General features: G+C 44.5%; 1 protein-coding gene and 1 long non-coding RNA gene across 14 annotated transcripts in view; one reads left to right on the top strand and one right to left on the bottom strand.

The window, feature by feature from the left end:
* The window catches only part of LOC123791345 (uncharacterized), a 54,333-nt gene that overhangs the window by 2,053 nt on the left and 25,934 nt on the right, over window positions 1-26,346 (top strand). For all 9 annotated transcript variants that reach the window (XR_015728082.1, XR_015728083.1, XR_006779353.2 and 6 more), the window contains exon 2: window positions 4,374-4,436. This is a non-coding gene — a long non-coding RNA (uncharacterized LOC123791345). The remainder of the gene's footprint in view (window positions 1-4,373; window positions 4,437-26,346) is intronic.
* The window catches only part of BCO1 (beta-carotene oxygenase 1), a 52,217-nt gene continuing 27,656 nt past the window's right edge, over window positions 1,786-26,346 (bottom strand). Inside the window, exons 8-12 of one of the 5 annotated variants that reach the window (XR_015728078.1) lie at window positions 23,357-23,462; window positions 22,396-22,490; window positions 21,105-21,216; window positions 12,250-15,983; window positions 1,786-1,943 (exon numbers count right to left, since the gene is read on the bottom strand). Coding sequence is in view for 3 of the 5 variants with exons in the window: in XM_045796068.2 (XP_045652024.1) it covers window positions 18,934-19,163; window positions 21,105-21,216; window positions 22,396-22,490; window positions 23,357-23,462 (543 nt within the window). In the remaining 2 variants the exon portion in view is untranslated. Of the gene's footprint in view, window positions 15,984-17,008; window positions 19,164-19,312; window positions 20,268-21,104; window positions 21,217-22,395; window positions 22,491-23,356; window positions 23,463-26,346 lie in introns of those variants that run through there. The other 4 variants (XR_015728079.1, XM_045796071.2, XM_045796068.2 and 1 more) reach the window with 4 other exon arrangements.

Below are 26,346 nucleotides of genomic sequence, written 5' to 3'. Positions count from 1 at the left end.
CCAAAACAAAACAAGGTCCAAATAACAGAATTACCCTCGGGTAACTAGTTTCCCCGGAATGGGAGTGTTGCCTTAGTTGAAATAACTGGAGGTGACTGGGGATTAGTCAGGTAGGCTCTTCCTCGTAGAGGTGAATCTTCTCTGGCATTTTGACAAAAGGAAGGAAGGGGTAGGCTCTGCCCCCCAAGGCCTTCCTCCCACGCTTGAGCCCTCTTCCTTCCATACCTACAGCACCAGGATGAGTTTTCTTGGGGCACCGGAGCCGACCTCAACACTTTATTGAAAACTTAGCATCCTCTTCTTTTTTTTAATATTTATTTGTTTGATGGAGAGAGAGACAGCCAGTGAGAGAGGGAACACAAGCAGGGGGAGTGGGAGAGGAAGAAGCAGGCTCCCAGAGGAGGAGCCTGATGTGGGGCTGGATCCCAGAACGCCGGGATCATGCCCTGAGCCAAAGGCAGACGCTTAACGACTGAGCCACCCAGGTGCCCCCATGAAAACTTAGCATCCTTTTGATTGTTAACTCCCCTCTCAGTAAACCAAGGTGATTTTCTTATTACCAGGGGACATCTGGGCAGAGGGCTGTAGACAGACCTGCATCAATCAGAGAAAAAATAGTTGCTGGCTTGAGAGGGTCACCTGTGCAACAGGCAGCTGATCAGCAGAAGACCTTATATGTGCTTTCAGAATCAGCCCCGCTGTTGGCAATATTTCCCAACAGCCCACCTGCCTGAGTAACTCACATCATCTTTCAAAACCAAGCTCAACATGAAGGTCTCCAAGCAGCCTCTCAGGGCAGAGTCCCTGTGCTATGCCATATTCTGCTTTCTGTGCTGAACTTACCACACTGTAATTAACTGGTTTCTAAGTTGGGTTTGTGAGCTCCTCCAAGGTAGGAGCTGTGTTGTATTCACTTATGTTCTGAGGGACTTTCATAGTCCCTGACTGGTACTTAATAGATGCCGCTCGAGTACTTTTGCATAATTAGAGGTAGCAAGTTGGGTAAATGAGCACAGTAGGCAGGATGTAACTAACACAGTGGGGTCAGGAGAATGACAGGGAGCTGAGGAACACCCCGTCCAGAACCGGAGGCTGCCCTTCAGCTCTAGCTGATTGCTCCATGGGATAAGGGCCCAGTGGGGCCAAATCCAGTGGTTTTTCAAGAAATCTGAAAATTCAGATCCACATGTCAAATGTCCCAGTTTTTCAACATTAGGCCCTCCTTCCATGTGGGAGAAAAAGATGCAGCATTGGTCTGCAGACAAGTTCTGGCTTTAATTCATTTCCAGAGGTAATCAGAAAATCACCTTGGTTTACTGAGAGGGGAGTTAACAATCAAAAGGATGCTAAGTGTTGAGGTCAGCTCAGGTGCCCCAAGAAAACTCATCCTGGTACTGTACGTATGGAAGGAAGAGGGCTCAAGCGTGGGAGGAAGGATCTGTGGGGCAGAGACTGCCCTCCCATCAGCTGCAGGAGCCACTCCTGGTCAGCCCTTGGACTGTTTTGTAGCCTTTCTTGTTATTGCTTAAACTGAGCCACCCTTGATACTGTTTACAGCCATCAGAATGGTGTATTTGGTGTTATTGTTTCCCCACATTCCATAGATTTCAGACCTCAGCTGTTGTGAAACCAGTAATTTGAGATCTGGTAGGCTCCCAGCCATTTCAGTCCCTGGTGACTAACTGACCCCTTCTGCTTTAGTGGCTAAACAACACCCAAAGGATTTTCTTCTCCCACCTCTTTTTTTTTTTTTTACTAAAATTCACAAGATATTAGCAGTGGTCATTCATTCAACAAATATTTATTCAGCACCTTCCATAATACGTTGTAGATACAATGATGGTGAAAATATAGTTACCTCAGTGGTATCATTGTAGAGACTTTTCAATCTCTGTGTTTTTCTGATCACGGACCATCTTTACAGTCAGAAGAAAATTTTCCAGCTGCAAAAAGGAAAAAAAAAAACAGCTTTATTTTGCTTTGAAAAATGAGCCCTCATAGAAGAGAAGAATCACCTTGGAGTTTGGGGTTTTGTTTTGTTTTTTTTTTTTTAAAGATTTTATTTATTTATTCGACAGAGATAGAGACAGCCAGCGAGAGAGGGAACATAATCAGGGGCAGTGGGAGAGGAAGAAGCAGGCTCATAGCGGAGGAGCCTGACGTGGGGCTCGATCCCATAACGCCGGGATCACGCCCTGAGCCGAAGGCAGACGCTTAACCGCTGTGCCACCCAGGCGCCCCTGGGGTTTTGTTTTTTAATAAATGTTGGAAAGAGGAATGAGAGTCCAGTAAAAGAAATAATGCAAAGAAAGAACTTAATAGTTTGGGGGCTCTTTAGAAAACATCGACTCTCAGATTTAATTTATTGAAGAGAAAACTGACGCAAGATGAGTCAAGGACTCAGTCAAGGTCATACATGTGATCTAGTCGAAGCAGAACACACAGGCCCAGACCTTCTGCCTTCCAGCCCTGTAAGCTTTTCCATTACACCAAGTTGACTCTTCGTAAACATTAATTTGGTTGAAACAGTCTCTTCTGATTCATTTTAAGGCAGTCTTCGCATATTTTATGGGTATATCTGTCATTTGTCCAAATCTATTTATAGCTCCTTTCTTTCGGAAAATCTAAGCTCTTCCAAATTGCTGAGTCAGAGAGCATCTCGTATTTATAACTCTTGAGAGTTGATTCCATGTATTTACACAATATTCAGAGAAGTATCTCAGAAACCAATGAACTAATTAAGTTGTAATGAAGGTAGTGACTGTTTCTGACCAAATCCGTGCTGTACTTCCCAGCACCCCATATAGTGCCTGACGCACAGTAGGTACTGAAGAAATATTTACTGAATGAATAAATGTTAATAACTAGGGAGAACTGAGATCTTTCTGTCTGTAAGGGATTACTTCAGATGATTCCTATGATTCCCTCACTGAACACTGAGCAACAGCCTGCTAGCAACTCCAAGTGAATATCTAATAGGCATCTGCAACTGAACATGTCAGAAATTAAACTCTTGGTTTACCCCTTAAACCTAATCATTCCCCCAAATCAGTGGCAGCATCATTCATTTAAGGACTGAAGGACAGAAACTTACGGACACCCTTGATCTCTGTCTCTCATACCGTTCTTACCAGCAAACCTTGCAGCTCTTCCTGCAGACAGTCTCCTGAATCCAGCCTCATCTTACAACTTCTGCCAGTACCACCCTGATAGAGCCTCTAAACAACTCCCCCTAGACTCCTGCAATGGCCTTCTAGCTGCTCTCCTTGCTTTTTCTCTTGCTTCCTTGTGAGTTCTTTCTCCTCATAACCTAAGATCAAGTTGCTTCCCATGCAAAACCTTCCAATGGCTTCCCTGTGGCTTCCAAAGCCCTATGTGAGCTTTTACTTTCTCTGTGACCTCATTTCCTACCACTGTCCTCTCCCTCAGTGTACACTAACCAAACTGACCTTTTTGCTCTTCTCCGACCAAGCCTTAGGTATGCCCACCTCAGGGCCTTTGCACTGGCTGGTTTCTGATCCTGGAAGTCTCTTTCCTCATGTTCTCATAGCTTGCTGTTTCATTCTACTTAGATCAGAGCTTAAACATCAACTCCTCAGAAAGGCCTCCACTTAACTAACTTCATTTTTCTTCACTGCATTCAATCACTACCTGAAATTATATATGTTTATTTGTGAATTGTGTGTCTCCTCTGACTTTTTTTTTTTTTTATTTATTAGAGATAGAGACAGCCAGCGAGAGAGGGAACACAAGCAGGGGGAGTGGGAGAGGAAGAAGCAGGCTCATAGCAGAGGAGCCTGACGTGGGGCTCGATCCCATAACGCCGGGATCACGCCCTGAGCCGAAGGCAGACGCTTAACCGCTTTGCCACCCAGGCGCCCCCTTTTTTTTTTTTTTTTTTCCCTCTGACTTTAATACAGGTTTCATGAAGCCTGTCAGGAACTTCCTATTTTATTCATCACTGTATCCTCAGCCTCTAAAACAATGCATAGAATATAATATGTGTGTAATAAATACACTTATCAAAAGAAAGAAATAGAAGGAAGGAAGGTGGGGAGTGGGGAGCTTCCTGGATCTTTTCATCCCTTGCTGCCTAACCTGACATTGCCAACGTGGAGGAAGACGAATTGTCAAGAGTGACGTGAAGGACACGAAATGAAACTCCTAGATCGTAAGAGGTCACAATATAACAGCTCTTGGCATAGGTTGCCCCAATATCTACTTTCAAACCAAGTTCAGTGCAACAACCTTAACTTTCTCCATTCAAGCCGCACCTTTTTGCACACTGTACCCTTTAAATTTAGTTTGGGTATTACATGTTGTTTACATACCTGAAAGCATAAAAAAATACTCAGTTTCTGCTCTTTTCCTAGGATTCTGGTCAATACGCTGCTGGATGTACAATGAGCTGGTCTATCCTGCAGAATCTGTATCATGTAAGTCATCTGTCTGTTCCTCAGACCTGTTCAAAAGTCTGAAGTCATCTGAATTCCTTTAATTCACTGGATTTCCTACCTGCCTGCCTTGGGTCTCTTTCTCTGACCCTTGGAGGCCCTGGGGAAGTTACTGCACTCTATAAACTTGGGGTAACCAGAGTAACTTCACAGAATGGTTGGGAGGATTCAAGGAGATGACTCCAGTGAAGTGCTGACAATAGGGCTTGGCACATAGTAGGTGCTCAGTAAACGCTAAGTGTTATGTTGGTTGTCGCTGTTGCCACCAGTCCTCATCCTGGTTTTCAGTGGCATCCTTGCCCAGCTCAGGAATGATTAGCTGCTGCTGCTGCTGCTGCTTCTTTTTAAAGATTTGATTTAATTACTTAGAGCATGAGTGGGAGGAAGGCAGAGGGAGAGAGAGAATCCCAAGCAGGCTCCACACTCAGAAGAGTCCAATGTAGGGCTCAATCTCATAACCCTGAGATCATGACCTGAGCTGAAATCAAGAGTCAGACGCTCAACTGACTGAGCCACCAAGGAGCCCCAGGAATGATTAGCTTCGAGTTGACTTCCACGCCAAAATCTAGTCTCTTCGCCTCCTGCCCGGTCCCCTGCAGATCTGGGTTGACGACCTCTCTGAGGCTTTCTCCCTGGTGCTGGGCTCTAGGTAGCCATAGTCTGTTTTCTGACTCCCTCTAACACTCCCTTTTCTTGCTCCAGCCTTGAAACACCCCATTCTAGTCCTTGTATTTCATGCTCCATGCCTTTAATTTTATTGTTTTAACATTTAAATTCATTCCTACATTTTCTGAAATATGTCAGACCTCTTCTTCAGCAAGTTTTGAAACTAACAGTATGATATATTATCTATCAAAACATCTTTATTGAGGTGTAACATAGAGTGCAGTAATCTTAACTGTGTGGCTCAGTGAATTGTTCCATATGAGCACGCCTGTGGAATCACCAGCCAATTCAAGATAAAGAACATTTCCAGTAACCCAGAGGCTCCCACAGACCCATATCCAGGCAGCACCTCCCAGAGGAACCCACTGTCTGACTTCTGTCACTATTGATTGGTTTCTCCTGTTCTTGAACCTTTGCATCCAGTGTTTTTCACTCTACAATGTCTTCGAAAATCTTCCATTTGGTTGCTTGTAGCCATAGTCGGTTTTGTATAAATGTGACTATACCATTGTGTGACTGTGCCACTCTGTGTTTGTCCATTTTCCTGTTGATGGATGTTTGGACTGTTTCCAGTTCAGGGCTATTATAATAGAACTGTTATGAACAAGCCTTTGGGTGGGCTGTTGGCACTTTTTTCTTGTGTTGATGCGCCCAAGAGTTGAACTGCTGGGTCATAGGGCGGGCATATTCAGCTTCAGCAAACACTGCCAGACAGTTTTCCAAAGTGGTTATACCAAATTATACTCCCACCAGTCATGCATGAGAGTTCCAGTTGCTCCGCATCCTTCTGTAATTGGTGGTGTTGGTCTTTTACTTACACCCATTCTGGTGGGTGTGTGGTGGTATATGTACATATGTATATATTTTAATATATGTATATATATATGTATGTATTTATGAAGTGTGTGTGTATATATATATTAAATACATGTATTTAAGTGCTTGTTCGAGTTGTCCCTCATTTTTAAAGAATTGGTTCTTCAAAGTGATATTTAGGAGTTCTTTGTCATATATATGGGAACATGCATTTCTTCTATCTGGGGCTTGCCTTTCACTCTAAATAGCGTCTTTGGTGAACAGACACTCTTAATTTTATTGAAGTTGAGTTTATTACTCTTTCCTTTTATGGCTCGTGCTTTTCATGTTCTGTTTGAAAATCTTTGCAACCACGATGCTATTTTCCTATGCTTTCTTCTAGAAGTTTTTCTGTTTCCCTTTACCATTTAGGTTCATGACCCACCCCAATTACATGCATCTTCTTGAATGCAGCTCACAAATCAGTTTACGACTTCAGTTCTCATTTATTCGTTCATGCTTGCCATCACTCATTCATCCGATTCTTCAAGTACCTACACTTGCCCAGCCCTTGTGGGAGAAGAAAAGCAATTAGAGTTTACATTTAAGGAACTCACTGGCCAGTAGGGGAGAGGGGAGACTTGCACACACACAGTATCTAGAAAGTCATAATTTAGTTGGAAAATGTGATATGGCCTGAATATTCCAATAGAGTATGCAGAGTCATTTCCTCTTTGAACCTAACAGACGGGCACATTCCCTGCCTTCCAGTGACCCCATCTTTCTCATCCTTCTTTGGTCCTTCATTTCTTCCAGGTTAAAGTCCAAGTCCCTCTGCCTGGCATCTGAGGTGCCCCCATTGGCCCCCCTCTTCATCTTCTAGATCCCCACCATCCTCATCCCAAACCCTCTGCATGCACCCACCTGAATTCCCAAACAGAAAAAGCTGTTCATCCCGCCTGCTGTTTGCAGCTGCTTTTTCCTCCTTCCCTGGGCTCCTTCTCCATTGACTGGTGCCTGAAAAACTGCTCACCATTCTAGTATCAGCTCCGTGAAGCCTCTCTTGGCTTCTTTCTCTCTCCTTGTTGTGCCTTGAAATCTCCCTCTGGAGTTAGATTGCTGGTTCAAATTCTGCTTCTTACCACCTTCCAGCTGTGTGCCCCTGGGCGTGTTACTTAAACTGCCTCTAAGCCTCACGTTCCTCACTGGGAACAGTTGTGGTTCCTGCTATACAATGTTTTGTGCAGAACAAATGAGCCTATCCAGCTACAATTGTTTAGCACAGTGTCTGGGCCACAGTAAGTGCTCAATAAATGTTCACTTTTAAAAAATAGTGGCACCCATCAACACTAATGACATTTACCTGTTAACATACTGGTCTTTTCACCAGACCTGAGGTTTCTTAAAATTAGAAATCACTTCCTTAATTTTTCCACAATCACCACTTCTTGTGCCCATTTGTATGCAGTTCCCTGTGTGGAGAGCTTTTTGCCCATTACCCCAACAAACTTCACAACAACCTACAAGATAAGAATTAGGATCTCCATGCTATGGTTTAATAAACCAAGGCTCAGAGAGCTAAATCCCCATTCCACATCCCTCAGCGGATTCACGAAGGAGCCAGGATTTTGACTCCCTGTTTCATTGCCAAGTTTGTGAGCCCTTCATCACGTACCCCTGCCTCTCGTGGCGTGGCCCGCACAGACACAGTGAGCTCAGTAAATATCTGATGAATCGAATTCAGTCTAATAAATCCAGAACCCACCCATGTTTATCAGAAAGGGACACAGGTTTATCTGTGCCGCTGAAGTTCTGAATGTGGCCCTAAAAGGCCAAGCAATCAGAGATTGAGACCCTTCTGGCAAAATAGATAGCATCTAGAGCGGGTGACTGTGCTTTCAACTTTTCCCTGTTGGGAAACACTCGTTTCATCAGCAATAATTTGTACTTTGCGACTGCAAGGTGTGCTCTCTAATTGACACAGTGCTGCCTTTCCAGAGGAACAGGTTGTCACTTTTCACAAAATTTGTCCTATTTAATGACACTTTTTGTTTGGTGTCTAATTACCTACCATTTCTCCTATTGCTGTATTACAGTCCCAAGCTTTTAAAATGTTGTGCCAAGAGTCTTGGGAAGATTCTTTCCAGGCAGATTCTGGAAGCCTGGCCTCTCCAGCTCAACTGTAAATGTCTTGAGAGCAGTGATCCGTCTGAATGTCCCATGGCACCTGAACTTGGTTAGGCAGGCATGCAATAAGTATTTGCCAAATTCATGATCTCTGTGCTTGTTTCATGCTGGATGCTGGAGTTGGTCTCAGGAGGGAGAAAGGAGGAATCAGATTCAGCTCTTTCCCTCCAGAAACTTCTAGTCCAATGCAGGAGATAAGTCTCAAAAATAAACAACCAACATCTGACGTGGAAAATGCTGTTTGGGGTGCAGATTGTAGCAGAACTACATGGGGGGAAACCCCCTTCCCAGAGTATTACTTGGACTTAAAGATTGCTGGAAAATTCTTTGATATTCAAAGGAGCATGGGCATAATATGGAATGTACTATAGCATGCGCATGCATTGTAAGATAAAACACAGATTTCAAGGTGCTATCTTTGGTAGACCTGTCCTCCTGCCTTCCTTCCGGGAGGTAGCTCCCCTCCCTTCTGCCTTCAGGAGTGTTTTGGTGGGTGATGATGGTGAATATTGCCATTGTAGCAGTCAGAATTAGGTTTTCAATCAGGCTCTGCTCTATCACTTTTTAGGTTTTGAGTTTGGTTTTTTTTGTTTTTGTTTTTGTTTTTTTTAAGATTTTATTTATTTATTTGACACAGAGAGAAACAGCCAGCGAGAGAGGGAACACAGGCAGGGGGAGTGGGAGAGGAAGAAGCAGGCTCCCAGCGGAGGAGCCTGATGTGGGGCTCGATATCAGGACTCTGGGATGACACCCTGGGCCGAAGGCAGACGCTTAGCGACTGAGCACTCAGGCGCCCCACTGAGCCACCCAGGCACCCCATAGGTTTTGAGTTTTGAGTTCTCTGAACCTCGGTTTATTCATGACTTTTTAAAATGAGGATTAGTGTTTAATACAAAGCTTTTTATCACATACACAGTAGCTTTTATGCATGTTGTGAGGAAGCAGATATTTATGGGATAGGTGGATGGACAGATGAATGGATGGATGGCAGGCAGGCATAGGAAACAATCCATTCTGTTGCCACATAGCAACAAAAGGGCACATATTTTCTTTATCATTAATACTTCACCATTCTACAGCATTTTGTACCCTTGCAGACTTTTCATATTCACACAAAAATCGAAGATAGTAGAGGAATCCCAATTCTACCAATGTGAACAATTGGGCCCTCAAGAAATGCCCAGAGTCTTGCGAAAATTGAGACTGGTCAACTTGAGATTTGAACCAGTGCCTGCTTCAGCATCTTTAACACAATAGCGTGGGGACTTGTTAGCGGGTAGGGTGGTGAGACGGGAGCATGCCTTTCGTTCCTGAGCTGTGTGCAGCCTATTAATTTGAGCTGTACGTCATCAGTCACAGACTCACAGAATCCTCACAGCGGGGGCAGTGCAGAAGTTCTCCTCTTTTCCTGTTGAGAAGCTGATTCAAGCAATGGACTCTACCCTCCTTAAGAACATACATATACATGAGTTCACATGCAGTTTCAGGAAGCTCATGGGCACTGTGAAGCCCCTCCCCCATGCCCCCTCAGGGGCTCAAGACCCTTCTGCAGCCAACCTCTTAAGCCTGACCAACTGCAGAAACCACAAACTCATTATCTCCAGGCAGACTAGTTAGAAACAGTCTAACTCAATATGACAACCCCAGAAACTTCAGCCAGGGATCACTCACCCTCCCATCTCTGTATCACCTGAATTCTCAAAAGTTCATCCTTCTGTAAATATCCATAACCAAATCATCGATTGCCCTCCCAGACTTTCGCAAGTCTTGGTGGAGATAAGAATTGAGGTTATGTGTATTTTAGAGATGAAAATTGCCAACTGTGTGAATGGAACGGGGTGGAGACCGTGAACAGGATAATACATAGGTTGCCTAGAATCGATTGGCCTCACCAAAGGCAGTGCCTTTGTTGTTATGAAAGCCACGATCAAGCACAAAAGATAAAGAACCAGACTCACCGCTGAGAGAAACTTGGTGAGGCCATACAGGTCCTATTTTCGTTCAACACTCATGTATTGAGCACTGGCTATGTGCCCAGCACTGCTGTAGACCCCTAGGAGACATGTGAAACTAAAACAGAAAAGTCCTTGCCCTGTCAGTAATCCTTGAGTTTCCAGTGAGGAAGATGGACAAATACCAACAGCCATAATAAACACGTGAATTTTACAGTGTGCTTGAAGGCCAAAAGTGCTTCAGGGAAAACGAAGTTAAAAGGGATAAAGGGGGTCAGGAGTGTATGTGATGGTGGAGTTAAGTCGCAGTGTTAAACTGGGGTCAGGAAATCCACATTGAAGGTGAGATTTGAGCAGGACCTGAAGGTGAGGAGGCTGTGTGTGCTGCTGCGGTCATTCCTGAAAGGGCCGAGCCAAGGTGGTGCCGGTGGCACTGTTCAGTGTCTGGCCTCTGCGCCTTCACACAGCAGGTAATTACTGAGTGCATGAAGAGCTAGGTGCTTGGGGTCGGCTGGATAATGGTCCTGAAAGATATCCAAGTCCTAATCCCTGGAACCTCTGAATATCACCTAGGTGGCAAACGGACTTTGCAGATGGCATAAAGTTAAGGATTTTAGATAGGAAGGGTATCCTGGGTTATCTGGTGCACCCTAAATGTAATCATATGGGCCCTAATAAGAGGGAGGTAGGAGATTTTGACTACAGAAGGAGGAAAGAGATGCTGAAGCAGGGGGACAATGCAGGAGGTGGTGTGAGATCCCGAGCCAGGGGATGAGGAAACTGGAATAGGCAAGGAAACAGACTCTCCCCTGCAGCCTCCAGAGGGAAGCTGCCCTTCTGCACCTTGATTTTATTCCTATAAGACTCATTCTGGACTTCTGACCTCCAGAACTGTAGGAAGAAATCTGGGTTGCCTACACCACCGTATCTGTGGTGATTTGTCCTAGCAGCCATAGAAAACAATCCAGTGCTATTTCAGACAAGGATATGGTGATGAACCAAACTGACGAAAATCCCTGCCATGTGGACTTTCTGTTCTTGACCACTCATCCTGTGCCACGTGCTGGCCTGTATCCCCTTTAGTTGTTGCATCAACCCCAGGAGATGGCTGCTATTCGAACTGAAACCAAGTAACTCTGAGGCCGTGCTCTCTAACCATTGCAACTGTGTTCTGCCCGTGCCCGATTAAACTATTTGTTGTGCAGTAGCTATTTGGGGTGTGCCAATGATCTGCTTATGTCATTTCTGATGCCACTGGCCAGCGGGGTGCACTGGACCACTCTGGGTGCCTAGGAGGCGGACCCTTTCCTCTTTCACCACAGCAGGAGGAAGAGAGAGGAAGACCAGCCTTTATTCAAGGGTTTACGAGGAGCATCCTCTGCCTGAAATGCCCACCTAACCTCAGCTAACTCAGATTAGGACTGAGACTTTAAAAACACTGATTTGTTTAATCCTCACTGTAGCCCTGTGAGGTACATTCTATTACTATCCTCATTCTACAGATGAGGAAACAGAGGCACAGAGAAGTTAGATAACTGATCCGCTTTATCCCAGGCACTGTACTAAGCCCCGAAGGTGGAGAAGTGAGTAAGATTCAGGCAACAAAAGTAGTGTTTAAAAAGTTGGACTTTGGAGTCTCAGGAACCATCTATGTGATCTTGAGCAAGTCACTTAACTATTCTGAGGCTCAGTTTTCTCATCCATAAAATGGGAATGGTACCGATATCTACCTCAGGGCATTCTGAGGGTTATGTGAGAACCAGCACATGAAGTGCTTAAGCACAGTGCTTGGTGGAGCATGAGTTGTCAATACATGTCAGCTGTTGTTATACTGTTGTCATAATGAGAAAGCTCAGTTCCTGCCCTTAACAGAGAAGATCCACAAATGATGCAGACATCACTTCCTCCCATGTTCATTCCCATGGTCATTTAATGAACCTTGAACTAGGCTAAGGTCTCCAGCTTGCTCACCCCAAATGGCAGACTGAAGACAAAATCAGGGAACTCATGCTCTTCACTAGCCCCAAAGCCACCTACCAGCTCTCCTTCCTCCTGGGATGGACTAGGATCTCTAGGAAGACCAGTCACCCGCAGCCCTCCTGGAACACAGTGGATGTACTCAAAGAAAGAAAATACTAGAAAATCCCACCAGAGCTTGTGACTCCTAATTATAAGCACACATATGCTGGACTTACCTGGAACTTTGCCAGGACCCAGTGATGAAGATGGAGGAAGATATTATATTTCCATCACAGAGGAGCCATGCACTACTGACTGAGCCTTCCATCGTGGTTTCCTTGTTTCTGAATCAAGGCCTTGCTCGGATCAGCCAAGAGCTGCCCTACAGTTTCTTCTTGCTGGTTGAAGGAAATATCTAGGGAATGATGGAGGAAGAGGTGATACATTTTTTTTTCTGCCTGGAAGATTTATCAACCCTAAAAAGGAACTTTTATGCTGGAACAATTGGATATCCATATGCAAGAGTGAAGTAGAACCCCTACCTCACACTGTAAGCAAAAATCAACCCAAATGGACAAAAGACCTAGCTGTAAGTGCTAAAACCATAAAATTCATAGAGGCAAACATAGGAATAGGTCTTTGGGACCATAGATTAGTAATGGTTTCTTGGATATGACACGAAAAGTAGAAGAAATTTTTAAAAATTACATAAGTTGGACTTCATCAAAATTTTAAAACTTTTGTACTTCAAAGGGCACCATCAAGAAAATAAAGACTACCTACAAAATGGGAGAAAATATTGCAAATCATATATTTGATAAGGGATTTACATCTGTAACATATATTAAAAAAACCGTTACAACTCAACAATAAAAAGACAAATACCCCAGTTTAAAAATGGCAAAAGAGGGGTGCCTGGGTGGCTCAGTTGGTTAAGCATCTGACTCTTGATCTCAGTTCAGATCTTAATCTCAGTGTTGTGAGTTAAAGCCCCCGTTGGGCTCCACGCTGGATATGGAGCCTATTTAAAAAAAAAGTGGCAAAAGATTTGAGTAGGTATTTCTCCAAAGAAGACATACTCATGGCCAGTAAGCACATGGAAGGATGTCTAACATCATTAGTTATTAGGGAAATGCAAATCAAAACCATAAGATACCACTTCATTGTATCTGGGATGCCTAAAATAAAAACAGCAGACAATAACAGGTTAGGAAGGATGTAGATAGACGGAAACTCTCATATATTTCTGGTGGAATGTAAAATGGTGCAGCCACTTTGAAAAGCAGCTTGGCAGTTCCTCAAAATGTTAAACACACAATGATCACATGACACAGCAATTTCACTCCAAGGAATATACTTAAGAGGAATGAAAACATATGTCCACATGATGTTCATAGCAGCGTTATTCACAATAGCCAAAGAGAGGAAACAACCCAGATGTCTATCATCTGATGAACGGATAGGCAAAATGTGGGGTATTCATACAATGGAGTATTATTTGGCCACAAGAAGAATGAAGTGTTGATTTATGCAACAACATAAACCAACCTTGAAAACATTATGCTACGTGAAAGAAGTCAGTCACAAAAAACCCATTCCTTGTGTGATTCAATTTACATGAAATGTCCAGAACAGGCAAATCCACAGAGATAGAAAACAGATTTGTCACTGTCTAAAATTGGGGGCTGGGGGCGCAGAAGGAGGAGAGAGTGCTAATGGAGACAGGGTTTCTTTTGGGGGTGATGAAAATGTTCTAAGATTAGTGGTGATTGTTACACAGCACTGAATATACTTAAAACCATTGAATTGTATACTTTATATGAGTGAATTTTATGGTATGTGAATTAGATCTCAAAAAAGTATTATTGGGGTGCCTGGGTGGCTTAGTCAGTTAAGCATTCAACTCTTGATTTCGGCTCAGCTCATGATCTCAGGGTCATGAGATTGAGCCCCGCGTTGGGCTCTGTGCTGAGGGTAGAGTCTGCTGGAGAGTCTCTCTCCCTCTTCCCCTCCCCTGTTCTTTCTAAATAAATAAATAAAATCTTAAAAAAATAAAAGAAGAAGGACTATCAATCCTTGATTGTCCTTGAAGAGGTCACTAGAAATTTCTCTTTCGTTAGTGCCAATTCCATTTCTTACCTGAGTACAGATAAATTGGGGTTCTGGCTGAAACTTGCCTTTTCTGCCCAGCTTCTACCCCACAGTTCAAGTTTTCTAAATTTGCCAACTCCTCCCCTGATTCCAGGCCTCAGCACTGGAATCGCCCATTTCCCCTAGTTCCCTGCTGCCATCCTTCCCATATGAGCCGTCCCTGGTTTTCAAGGCAGCATTGCGTGTCCCCTGGGGTGTTCCCTTTTCTTATCACCATTCCAGTGAATGGTGTCAGTCTGTTTCCCTTGTGCTTTGAGGTGCTTTGAGGTGCTAGTTGTGCTCACCATTAAATGCCAACACAGTCTTGGTTATCACTGAATGGGTGAATGCGTGAGTGAAGTGAATATATACCTGGAAAAGAGCAAGTGTCTGCACGGAGTGGGAAGATATGAAGGAGGTGGAATAGGGAAGAAGAGGAAGGGAGGATTTGGATGAAAGTTATATTACCATGTACCCCCTATTCTTTCTGTGACCTCCAGCCACTTTGACCATGTGAGCCTCCTGGATTCTGTAGTGGCTTCTCAGTTTCCTCTGAATCAAACCTAAACCCTAGGCCTTTCAAAGAACACCCAAAACCTTGTTTTTCTACTCTTTGGCTCAGAAATACTAAGTTGGGAATCTAGCCAAAGAAAATTGCAATAATAACCACTTGAATACAGAGCGGGGGAAGGGGTGAGCTCTAGAAACAAACGTGTGCACAAACTTACTGATCTGGCATTATTTATAATAGTCAAGAATTGGAAACAACCTAAATGTCCAGCAGTAGGATAGTGTACATCATGCCATGTCCCAAAGATGAAGTAACGTGCTCCCATTAGAAGAATTTAGTACTTTGAGAAAATACCTGTAGTATATGTTCGGTGAAAGAAGCAGGTTATAAACTGATGGGTAGGTTACAAACCAATTGCTACTATATACGCTGTGCACAAAAATATTTTAAATACTGAAGAAAAACCACACTGGAATGATTTCAGGGGTTTTCTCTTGATAGTGGGACTATGGGTGTCTTTCTCATTTCTTTTTTTAATGTAACCAGGTGCTCTACGATGAACATATATGATTTTTATAATCAGACACACACAAAAATTCACCTAATTCTCTCTCACCCTTTCAACTGCTCTTTCTTGGGGAAGTCACCCTCCACCTGCTTCGTTCAGTCAACCCACGTCCTTCCCCAAATCCTTTTCACGAGCTTCACTATCAGCCTGCAAGGACCAGAACTTTGCCAGGTGCTCTCTCCAAACACTCAAGCAGCTCCTGAAGGCACACTCTTCCAGGAGGCCTTTCCTGGTCACAAAGAGGAAAGAAGGCTGGCTCATCCCCACCCTGCCCAACACGGTGCTTCCACATCTCTCTGTTTGCCTTGTCCAAGAAAATCCCCAGCCTCTTTGCTGGTGGTTGACCTCAGCCGACCCTGTGTGCGTGTGTGTGTGCGTGTGTGTCTGCACCTGGCTGGGCCAAACACCTAGAAGGAAGTCGAGCTGTAGAGGCCACAGGTCTGAGCCCTGTTGATGAGGAAGCTAGTAATGACTCTTCTGTCTGCATGTCTCGATTTGCCCCAGGAAAGACTTCCCTTGGCCATTTAAATATCACCCAAACAGTCTTTAAACAACTTAAGAAGTGATCAAAGGTGTTTGTACTTAACCTGGACCAGCAACCTTCTTAATGGAGTCAGCCCGACGCTCCGTAACTTTGGTTGGGAGGAAGTGAGTGTGAACCGGTAATGCGGATGTAGCTTGAAAGCACTTAGATGGTCGTGAGTTGATTTGTCCAAGTTTACATCCAGCTTATTCTTGAACTGGAATCAAATTAGAAAAACCTTTGAAGGAAAAAGTTAGTGGGTCAGCGAACATTTGAGGGCTTACCGAGTACCTGACACATCTCGGGGCACTTGTGAAATGCTGTGGCTTTATCAAAGCAATAAACAAATCTGAGTGATTGATTGTTCCTGTAGAACTTCCTGGTCACGTGTTACACCCACATGAAGCACAACAAGGAAGGCTCGGAGGGGAAGACGCACTGTCCTGTGGTGCCTTCAAGAAAGGCACATGCGTCTTAGCTCCTGTGGCCTTTTGAGCTAATTACTCTGGCCTGTGCGTAATGAAACACGATGGTGTTAAGGATCAAGATAAATCGGGTATCCTGTCATCGACCTTTGGTGTTTTTGAAACTGAGAAAAAAAGATTTGGTGTGCCAGCCTTCCTCATCAGTCTGGTATCTCACCTGTCATCTTAAACAAGGTAAACAAACCACAGACATATTTTTCTTCCCCACAGAACTGCACCCTTTTTCGTGAGTAGGTCTGGATACTGTTTGGCAATTGGAATTGAGGAGAATGGGGGTGGGGGAAGCATTTCTTAATTCCACCCTCTTCTCAAATATCTGAAGCAGGGTAATGAGTAGGTGTCACATTTGTCGCCTCTTTTCCACTCCTGCTCTCTGAATGCAGATCTCAGTCACATTTTTCTTAGGCCACCATAGCTGGTATTTCCTCCCAGTTGATCTCATGAAGGCCGGAGGTGCTGGGATCCCCAAAGGAAGCAGAGATGGTCTTCATTCTGCCTTTCCCAGGGGCCATGTTTTTGTTTAATGTGATCTAGAAGTCAAGGGTGAAGTGGAAATGCTGGGGTGGGAGAGGGGTTTTGAGGAACTGACAGGGAAAGAGAGAGAGGAGGGATCAGGGATGGCAGGGAGAGGAACCTGCATGGGGAGTCTTGGGTGCTGTCATTGGATTTCCTGTGAATTTTCTTCCTCATCGTCCCAGGAGATCATTTGGAAAATATCCATTTCTTGTTGGTACACTATCGAATAACAACCTGTTTGATGAAGGAATTCACTCTTGCATTCACTCAACAAATATTTATTGAGAGTCTGTCATGCAGCAGACAGTGTTCTACATGCCGAGGATACAGTAGTGAACAAAAACCTACCCAACACAGAACAACATGGATAAATCTCCAAGCAATTCTGCTAGGAAAAGTCAATCCTCAAAGGCGAATACTGGCGATTCCACTTATGTAACAGTTTTGGAATGAGAGAATTTTAGAAATGGTGCTTGCCAGGGTCTAGGGAAGTGGGGGGTCATGGAGAGAGAAAGTTGGTATAGGGGTAAAAAGGCAGCACACAAATCCTTGTGTTGATGAGCCATTCATTCACCATCCGTGGTGGTGGATACAGGAATTTACACACGTGATAAAATTGCATAGAGCTAAACACATATAGCAATGAGTGCCAGTAAAACTGGGGAGATCTGAAAAAGATCTGTGGATTGAATCAATGTCAAGATCCTTCTGGTTGCAACACTACACTATAATGTTACTATTGGTAAAACCTGGTAAAGTCCATGCAGGATCTCTTTTGTATTATTTCTTAGAACTGTATATGAATCTACAATTATTCCAATAAAAATGTCCAAAAAAACCACCCCCCAAACAAAACCCAACTCCCAGACCTGATGGAGCCTACATTTGAGTGGGAGCTAAGTATGGCTTTATGGCGGCCAGAGGGCAAAAGCCAAGACCATCCTTGAGAGGTCTGCTCCCTCTGGGGTACTCCATGCAGTGTCACCAGAGATTCCTTCCTGTCCTCGAGACACGTCTTTGAATCCCTACTGGTGACCAAATGAAATCCAGACTCAGGGCAGGAGGCAGGTGCAGAATAAGGGTGGGCTCCCAGCTCCCCCAACCCTATGACAAGGATATGTTGGAATTATCCAGACTGCCTTTGGGTCTCTAAACCAGGCACCCACTAGACTACAAAGGTGAGACTCAACTGGCCCATGGGGCTCCCAGTGCTCACATGGGACCCTTCTTGGCTTGTTCCCAGCTTCCACCATCCCCACCACCAACCTCCTTTCACCTCTGCACAAACACCTGGCCCATCTGGCAGCACATTCAGCTTGGGGAACCTACTTTCCTGTACAGACACTGGCATGGCTCACTGCCCTAGTTCTCAGCATTAGGCAAGAACTCTTCATGCCAGCCCTGGCCTGGGCCTCAATCCTGGATTCTGGCTCCCTGGCCATAGCTAGTTGGGTCAGCATCCACCCTCTCAACCCCCTCCTGCAAAGGGGGATGCCAACACCAATCTGCTGTCCCACTGGTTGTCCAGTGGGGCATCTAGCAGGCTACAAACTGTCCAGCTCCTCTATTAATTATTGTCTCAGAAGAACTTTAGAGGAAAGAAGCCATGCAAAAATTAAATAAGGTTGGAACAGACTTTAACGTTTTTATTATTTTGTATTATGCCATGCCTTGCGTGGAATGACCACAAAGCTATATGTCTTCCTGGCCACCTAATTTACTAACAGGGCATGGTGGAGAAAGCTAGAACTACTAGATGCACAAGCTAGTCTACTGGAAAGGGGGAGAGAAGGGGCAGCAGGAAGGAGCAGCGATAAATATTTACTTGTCTCTTCTCTGAGATGTCAGTGGTTGTTCATTCTAAGAAGGATGATTATGTGACTTAATACAATTTCTGGTCACTGTCATTATAATAAAGGAAAAGGGCTTTCTTAGAAGTGCTTGAGCTAATCAATAAATATTTGATCCAGTTTCAAACGAGGTTTTTATGGCCAAAATAAGTTGAAAGAAAAGACACTGACAAGCACTATTTCCATACCTTTGTCTCAAAGCAACCACAGAAAGAGTAAGTTCAAAACAAAATGCAGGACCTCCCCTTCACCCAGAGAGGGAGCAAGCCTGGAGTCCTGTGGGAGCCTGCCAGGGGAGCCGTTCTTCCCAGGGCCCATGGCCCAGGCCCCAGCCCAGTCAGGTCTGCGGGGCCTCGCAGCAGTCTGGAGCCCCGTCCGGCTCTTCCTGGGAAGGGGCCTGCTTCCTCGCGTCCCAGTCTGTGTCCGGGATGAATAACCCATGGAGATCCAGGTGCATCTCTACATCAATGGATGCACGAGCCAATTCTGTAAAACTCTTGGCATCCAGAATAAGCAGAAAAGGCAGCTTTTGGGGATCAGTAGAGACGATGGCTGATAAGATAATCCCTTTGGGGAAACAAAAAGAGACACTTTGTAGAAGTGCAGACTTGAACTTCCTCCCACTGCAGGGATAAGTTTCTCAGCTCTATCTCCCTGTCCTCTTTGAAGTAAGTATGGAATCAAAACAAAAGGAACGTGAACTTGAGATTCTGTGGGAACAGAAGGGAAAGGTCAGGGAAGTAAGAATCAGAAGACCTGGTTCCAGCCCTGCTGGGGATAGTCCCTTTACCTCTCCGAAACTTAGTCTGTTCATCTGCAGAGTAAGGAGAATCCTCCCTGCCCCCACAGGGTTGCTCAGAGAATCTCTTGCATGGTGAATAATGAAAGCATTTTGTAAAGTATTGCATGCATTGGAAAATGGCTATTTGCCTACAATTTAGAAAGTCTGATTATAGAGAATCAGTTTTGATGCTGCATTTAGGCTAATATATGGCACTTAGCTAAACTCAGGCTAGCTGCACTCAATGACATTTGAATGAGCCCAATCCACTTTATGCACATGCAGTGCGCTAGCAGCCTCGGCCTTTCCCTCCGTAAAATGGACATATTCTAAGTACTCATTCTCAAGGGATAAAGGATTAAACGAAATAATGCCCCTAAACTTCCAGCAACTACTCATGATTCCTCCCAAGGCCTCCTGGGTCTCAGGGTGGTTGAACGTAGCTGAAGTCAGACTGGCTTGGATTAAAATCCTAACTCTGTAGGCACTGGGTGTGTGGCCTTAGGTAAATTGCATCCCTCCCTCAGCCTCTCCTTTGGTGAAATTAAGACATTGCTACTCCCTGCCCACAAGAGAATTGTGGGGGAAGCCCTGGCCCGGCCCAGTGGGAGGCCAGCTTCAGCAGAAGGTGCTACCAACAATCCCCCACCTCAGAGATGACAGTAACATGGGGTCCCCGCCTAGTGTGCCATGTCATGGGGGATCAGTAGGAAGACACAGCCCAGGCAGAAAACCACTCCTCCTCACCTAAGAGAAGCAGCTGGCAGCTCAGTGGGACAGCCCCACCATGGTTCTGGTTGCCCTCCTTAGCATCCCCAGGAGTGTGGGCAGGGATTTCTGGGGCAAAGGCAGAATCAAGGAAGGAATAGCCCATTTGGTAATATGGAAATCTAAAAAAGAGAGGTGGGCCACAAATACACATTTACAGGTGCTCCGTGCAGAAGATACATGCTTTGAGATGCTTAAGAATTCTGTCCCAGTCATTACAATGAATTTTAAAGTGGAAAGGGAATGGGCTTTTGTGTAGTAAACAATTTAATGCCCCCCAAAGGGAGGTCTGACCTTTGCTCCTGGGAGGTGACCTCTAAGCCCTTGTAATGTCCTGCCTCATAAGACTTTCTTTGTTTACCAGGGGCCAGCCTGATGATCTATCCTAGCAAAGTGATTTAGATGTCAGCTTGACCTCCAGAGGGGCTGAAGGCTAAAGGTCAACCACAGAGCTAACCAAACATGTCTACATTAACAAGCCCTTGAAAACTCTGACACAAAGGCTTGGGTGAGCTTCCCTGGTTGGTGACATTCCATGGATATTGTTGGAGGAGTTGGGGTGGGCTGTGACCTCCAGGGACAACCAGATACTCCATGAATGGAATTCTCCTGATTTCTGTCCCACGAGCATCTTTTCTTTTGATCTGCATCTTTTCACTATGATAAACTGTAACCAGGAATAGAACAGTTTTCAGTGTTCTGTGAGTCCTTCTATCAAAACCGAGGGTGGTCTTGGGGACCCCTCAACTTGCAGTTGGTGTGAGAAGTAAGGGTGTTTTGAGGGACTCCTTCACCTCACAGCTTTGGACTCAGACAGACCTGGGTTTCAAAACCTGGTTCCACCAGCTCTCTGATGTGGGGGTTGTAGAGGGAGGGTTGCTGCCCCCAAACGCTGTCTCTGTTTGAGGGGTGATCACAAGCAGAGTGCAGCAAGCGGGCTCCCCTTCCTGGAGTCCTACCGTCATCCTCGTCCTTGGCATCCGGTGTGGGTACAAACAGGGGTTCTGCTGGCCAGCAATGCTCTTGTCCCCATTTTAAGGATGACTTTGTGAGAACATCGTATTTCAGTATCTGTACATTCAAAGAGGAGAGACATGGGAGTGACCTGTTGGACAGCATGCTCATTCCCTGGGAACAGGTGACATCAATGTGCATAGACAGAGGGGATCAAGCCCCTCCAGCAGAAACTCCAAATGACATCTACCTGGGGTCAGTATAACAGCAGAAATGAAAGCAGCTAGCTTCCTCCTCCATCTTTAAGCAAAGGTCCTCCTGCCACTCCATAGTTGACACTAGGTACTGAATTTTTAAAAATAAAAATCCTGACTGAGCCATCCAGGCACCCCAGGATGATTCAGACTTTTAAGGATGACTTCTTGACTTTAAATATCATAAGAAACACTCGTTAAAAAGATTTTTCACATATTCTTTTATAAAATGTTTTGAATCATATGGAATAAAAATGGTTGTTCAAAAAAAATCCTAAATTTATCTGGTATTTGGCGCTACACTGCAATTTTTGTATGTGTTAAGTAAATGAATGTATTCCATGCAAACATTTAAAGTGTAACACGATCCTTTTGTTATTTTAAAAGTACAAATCCTTGGATTTCTCTTAATCCCTAATAGACCTGTTTCCCCTTAGGCTGTGGGATTAGTGGGGAGTGTGTGTGCGTGTGTGAACCTTAATTTTTTTGCTTTGTACATTTCTGCACTGCTTGCATTTTTTAGAAAAGCTATTCCATTTATTATTAAAAATGAAGATATTAAAGACAAGTGATGTCTGTACACTTAGCATAGTCTCTGGGATACAGTAAGTGTTCAACAAATAATAACAAGTAACAATAACCAAATGCTCCAAGTTTCAGCCCTCTGCTTGAAAGGGTGAGTTCCTTGAGGGCAGGGACTGGGATCTCCCTGTTCACTTCCTTATCCTCACTGCCGCCATGCTGTAGCACATGGTTGGTGCTCAATAAACACGTACTGAATAAAGAAATCAGTGGATGACCTACAGCTGTGATCTCTTTGCTGCACTTCAGTCCATCAGATAGGGCTGCCTCTCTTGGACGGCCCGTCATTGCTTCCATTGTATTCTGTCCCAAACGGACTTCACACTAGGGTCTGCCCTCTGCCCCAAAGGGACCTCCCTTTTCTGATCAAGGTCACCCAGTCTGAGAACCTAGGGGCCAGCTTTGCAGGCAGACACAATCATTACAGGGAACGCCAGCCCAAGTCACTAGGGATCCGTACCTTGGTTGGGATGGGACTCCACTGAACTTCAGCAGCAAAGACATAGCGGTATCGCTTCCCGTTGTGAGCATAATTGATCCGGGGCAGCTCTAAACCTGGAAAGAATGACACAGTCAATGAAGCCCCCATCACCGAGGGCTGGGAGCATCCACCCTTCATGCCAGGCTGGGCATCCTGTCCACAAAAACAGCTCCCAACCCAGGATCCTTGAACTTGCTTTAGGCCCTGGATTAGATCAAGGTTGGTAACAGGGCAGGGGGAGGGAACCTCTGATAATTACCCTGGCTCTATTAGAAGGTTCAGGAACAAGGAAAGATAGACCTAGTTTTTTAAGTATAAGCATCTTTAATTATCCAAGATAGAAATCAAAAAGAATTGCATGATTAAAATCAGAGGTAGGCTACTGCAATTTTTTTAAAGGTCTTTAAAAAAAAAAAGTACTCGTGTGCATGCACGTGTGTGGGGGTGTGGAAAAAACTTCTGAAGCCATGGAGAGTGGTGTCCATGGGGAATAGTTAAATAAATCTGGCAAATTCAGATAATAACCTAAGTCAAACTAATGTTCATGAAGAATTTTAATAATTCTTTTAATAATAATTTTGCAAACTCATCTGATGTCAAGGATAAAAAGATGAGACTGTTGGGGTGAGGTCTGGGAAGCTCTAGAAGAGGGCCTGACATATGCCAAGCAACCCAGACATGACAGAAAAACCATGGGTATTTCCAAAGGGTTGCCATGGGTGAAGGGATTATGAGGGCTCTGTCTATTGCCATACTTTTCAGCATTGCCCAAGATTGCCACAATAAGCAAGAATTCTCTTTTCGTATACAAAAAAGACCATAACGTGGGTTCCTGTCCGTGCACTGCTCCTCTGTGTCAGAAGGAGGTGCAGAGAGGCCGCAGGGGAATTCACGAAAGCCTGCCCCTTCCCTAAGCATCTGCAAAGAGGATGCATCTTACCTTCATAAAGCAACTCTGGCTGGCAGTAGACTTGGTCATCTTTTTCCTTTAGGGCTCTTGCTGTTGTAGATGCCAGTTCGATTAAATTTGAGCCCACTTCCGCATTCTGAAAGAATCAGTTTTCAAAAAAAAAAAAAAAATTGAAAACTGTTATCCAGAGCAAACACTTGCTTTACTGTGTATGTTAAAAAAAAAAAAAAGTGCTTTAGTGAATGTCATCTTATTGTGACCTCATGTGAACCACAGGAAGCAGCTATCGTTGGTATTTTTATTCTTTTTCTCTGAGACCATGATGCTGGTGGGTAGTAGGGTCCCTGAACTCCTGGCTCTTTTCTCCCACTCTGGGCTACCTTATCTTCCACAGGTGAAATTAATGTACTGGTAGGTTCTCACTTTTTAAATATTGGTTGATTCACCTGTATAAAAGGCTGCATCAGTCATTAAAGGGATGTTTATAAAGAGTTCATAATAACATGGGAAATGCTTATAGAATACTGAGAAAAGCAGTAAATTGCATACGCAGTCTGAGCTCAATCAGCTTAAAAAGAACTTACACTGAAAAGAGCCTGGGGGGAATATACCAATTATTAACAAGAGAGCAGGTGGTGAGATTATGGGGACTTTCTTTTTCTACACTTATCTGTATTTCCAGGATTTTCTCCTATGAAAATGTACCACTGCTGAAAGGAAAACAAACAGGCAGTAAGAATTGCTTGGGAGTGAAGGATCTATGGAGGGCATTCCTTGGTCTCAACTTATAATCAGACTTTGTTTAGTGCCTTACCATCATCATGGTAACGCTGGAGAGGGATTTAAAACAATTGATTAAATATTTATTGGGCTTCTATTACTCCGTTTCCCTACATATCAGCTATGGGGCCTTGAGCAAGTGACTTAGTATCTCTGGAGAGTTCTGTGTCCCCATCTGTATAATAAGGTACAGTAGATGCATCATGCCAAGAGTATACGCATCTCCAAATTATTGTGCAGATTAAATAATCCATACAAATGGTTTACAAGAGGGTCTGGTTAACAGTCAGTGCCAAATAAATGTTAGCTGCAGTTGATAACGTTGTTGTTTTAAAGATTATTTATTTATTTATTTGAGAGAGAGCGAGCTCAAGCAGGGAGAACAGCAGAGGGAGAGGGAGAAGCAGGCTCCCCGCTGAGCAGGGAGCCTGATGTGGGGCTCCATCTCAGGACCCTGGGATCATGACCTGAGCTGAAGGCAGACGTTTAACCAACTGAGCCACCCAGGCACCCTGATTTGTTTGTTCGTTTGTTTAAGATTTCTTTATTTTAGGGAGAGAGAGAGAGCATGCACATGCAAGTGGGGGGGGCAGAGGGAGATGGAGAAAGAATCTGAAGCAGACTTGACGCTGAACACCCAATGAAGGGCCAGTCTTACAACCCAGAGATCAGGACCTGAGCCGAAACCAAGAGTCAGATGCTTAACCGAATGAGCCACCCAGGCTCCCCTACATAGTTGTTTTTATTATTATTATTATTATTATTATTATTATTATTATTATTATTATTAATACTGGTGGTGAGTACAGGTTAGGCAATGAAGGAGAAAAAATAAGACCGAGTCTCTGCCTTCATGGAGTTTAGGCCGAGAATTATTGTTATGGCTGACTTCTTCTCATTTAAACTTTTCTCTACTTTCCAAATTTTCCAAAATGGGATTTTATAATCAAAAGAATATTTGAATGATAGCAGCTTTTTGCTGGGAAGAGGGGCAAATTTGCTACATCCTAGCAGCTGAACTGCAGGGGCCTTTGAGATTTGTTAAGTTCAATCCCTCAATTGACAGAAGAGGAAGCGAGGCCCAGAGAAGGAAAGTGACTTGCCCAAGGCCACACAGAGGAAAGGAGAGTCTGGGCCCGTTGCAATGCAATTCTTCTGCTCAGAAGCAAGAGCACTGTAGGCAGAGGGCAAAGCAGGTGCAAAGGCCCTGAGGCTGGCCCATTCCCATCCTGTAGGTCTCTGCTCAAATATCCCCTTCCTTAACACTTCCATCTGCAATGTCACCAAGGCATTTATCCTGAGCTGTAATTATCTCCTGTATGGAGCTGCTTCCTTCTTTTATGTTGTCTTCCCCTTGAAGACGGGACCAGATTTTGTTCAGTGCATGGCACATAGCTCCCAGGAAGTAACTGCTGAATGAATGAATGAATGCATGACTCAATAAGCTTTCCTTCCACTGTCAAGGTGCAAAACATGTGCTGTACAGGGTGGTTGTAGGAATTAAATGAGATGAAATGCATGGAAAAAGTCGCCCGGCACCCAGCACATCGCTGGCGTCTTATAAACAGAAGCTCTGAATGCCTCCACCTCCACAGCACGACAAACCAGCGGAGGCTTTTCCTGGTGTCTTGCTAAGTCACCTGACAGCAACAGGCCTGTTGTGCATGCCCTGGGCTTGCGTCGCAGGGAGTCCATCTGCAGAGATGTCTTCTAATTCCAGCCTGAAACTGGTCAGACTGGTTGAGGGATAAACTGACTTTTTCCATGCAACAGTAATGAACATGACTCAGCTGCTTTTGGTGGCCAGTGTGCTCAGCTTTGAGGAAAAAGGGCTTTCCAGCTCAATGTCAACAAAATCCTGCAGGTTTGCTTTGAAATCCCTCAACTCAAGGGAACTTTCGGGAGAAGCAGCCATCTCGGTAATTCCCCAAAACACTGACTTTGGGTTCAGAAACCCTGTGTGTGAAATTGGACTCTATGGGCTTCTATGTGAGCTGAGCAGCCTCTCCCCACCCTCAGCCCCCATGCCTCCCTGAGCCTGTTTCCTGGTTTGTAAAATATGGGGGCAATTCATAACTTTTTGACAGGTGGTGACCGTAAGTGGGGTTGCTTTGAATGGTGTCTAAAGACTATGGTTACAATTAAATAATGGTTATAAAAACACCTGGTCCAGGGCCAGGCACATCAGTTAGTAACTCGGAGCCAGACAGATATGCATTCATATCCCAACACAAACCCCA

The sequence above is a fragment of the Ursus americanus genome, chromosome 21 (genome assembly GCF_024610735.1).
Source record: "Ursus americanus isolate L20-20 chromosome 21, mUrsAme1.1.p, whole genome shotgun sequence".
Taxonomy (NCBI): domain Eukaryota; kingdom Metazoa; phylum Chordata; class Mammalia; order Carnivora; family Ursidae; genus Ursus; species Ursus americanus.
The sequence above is the reverse complement of the archived record's forward strand: the minus strand, read 5'-3'. Positions and strand labels throughout refer to the sequence as shown.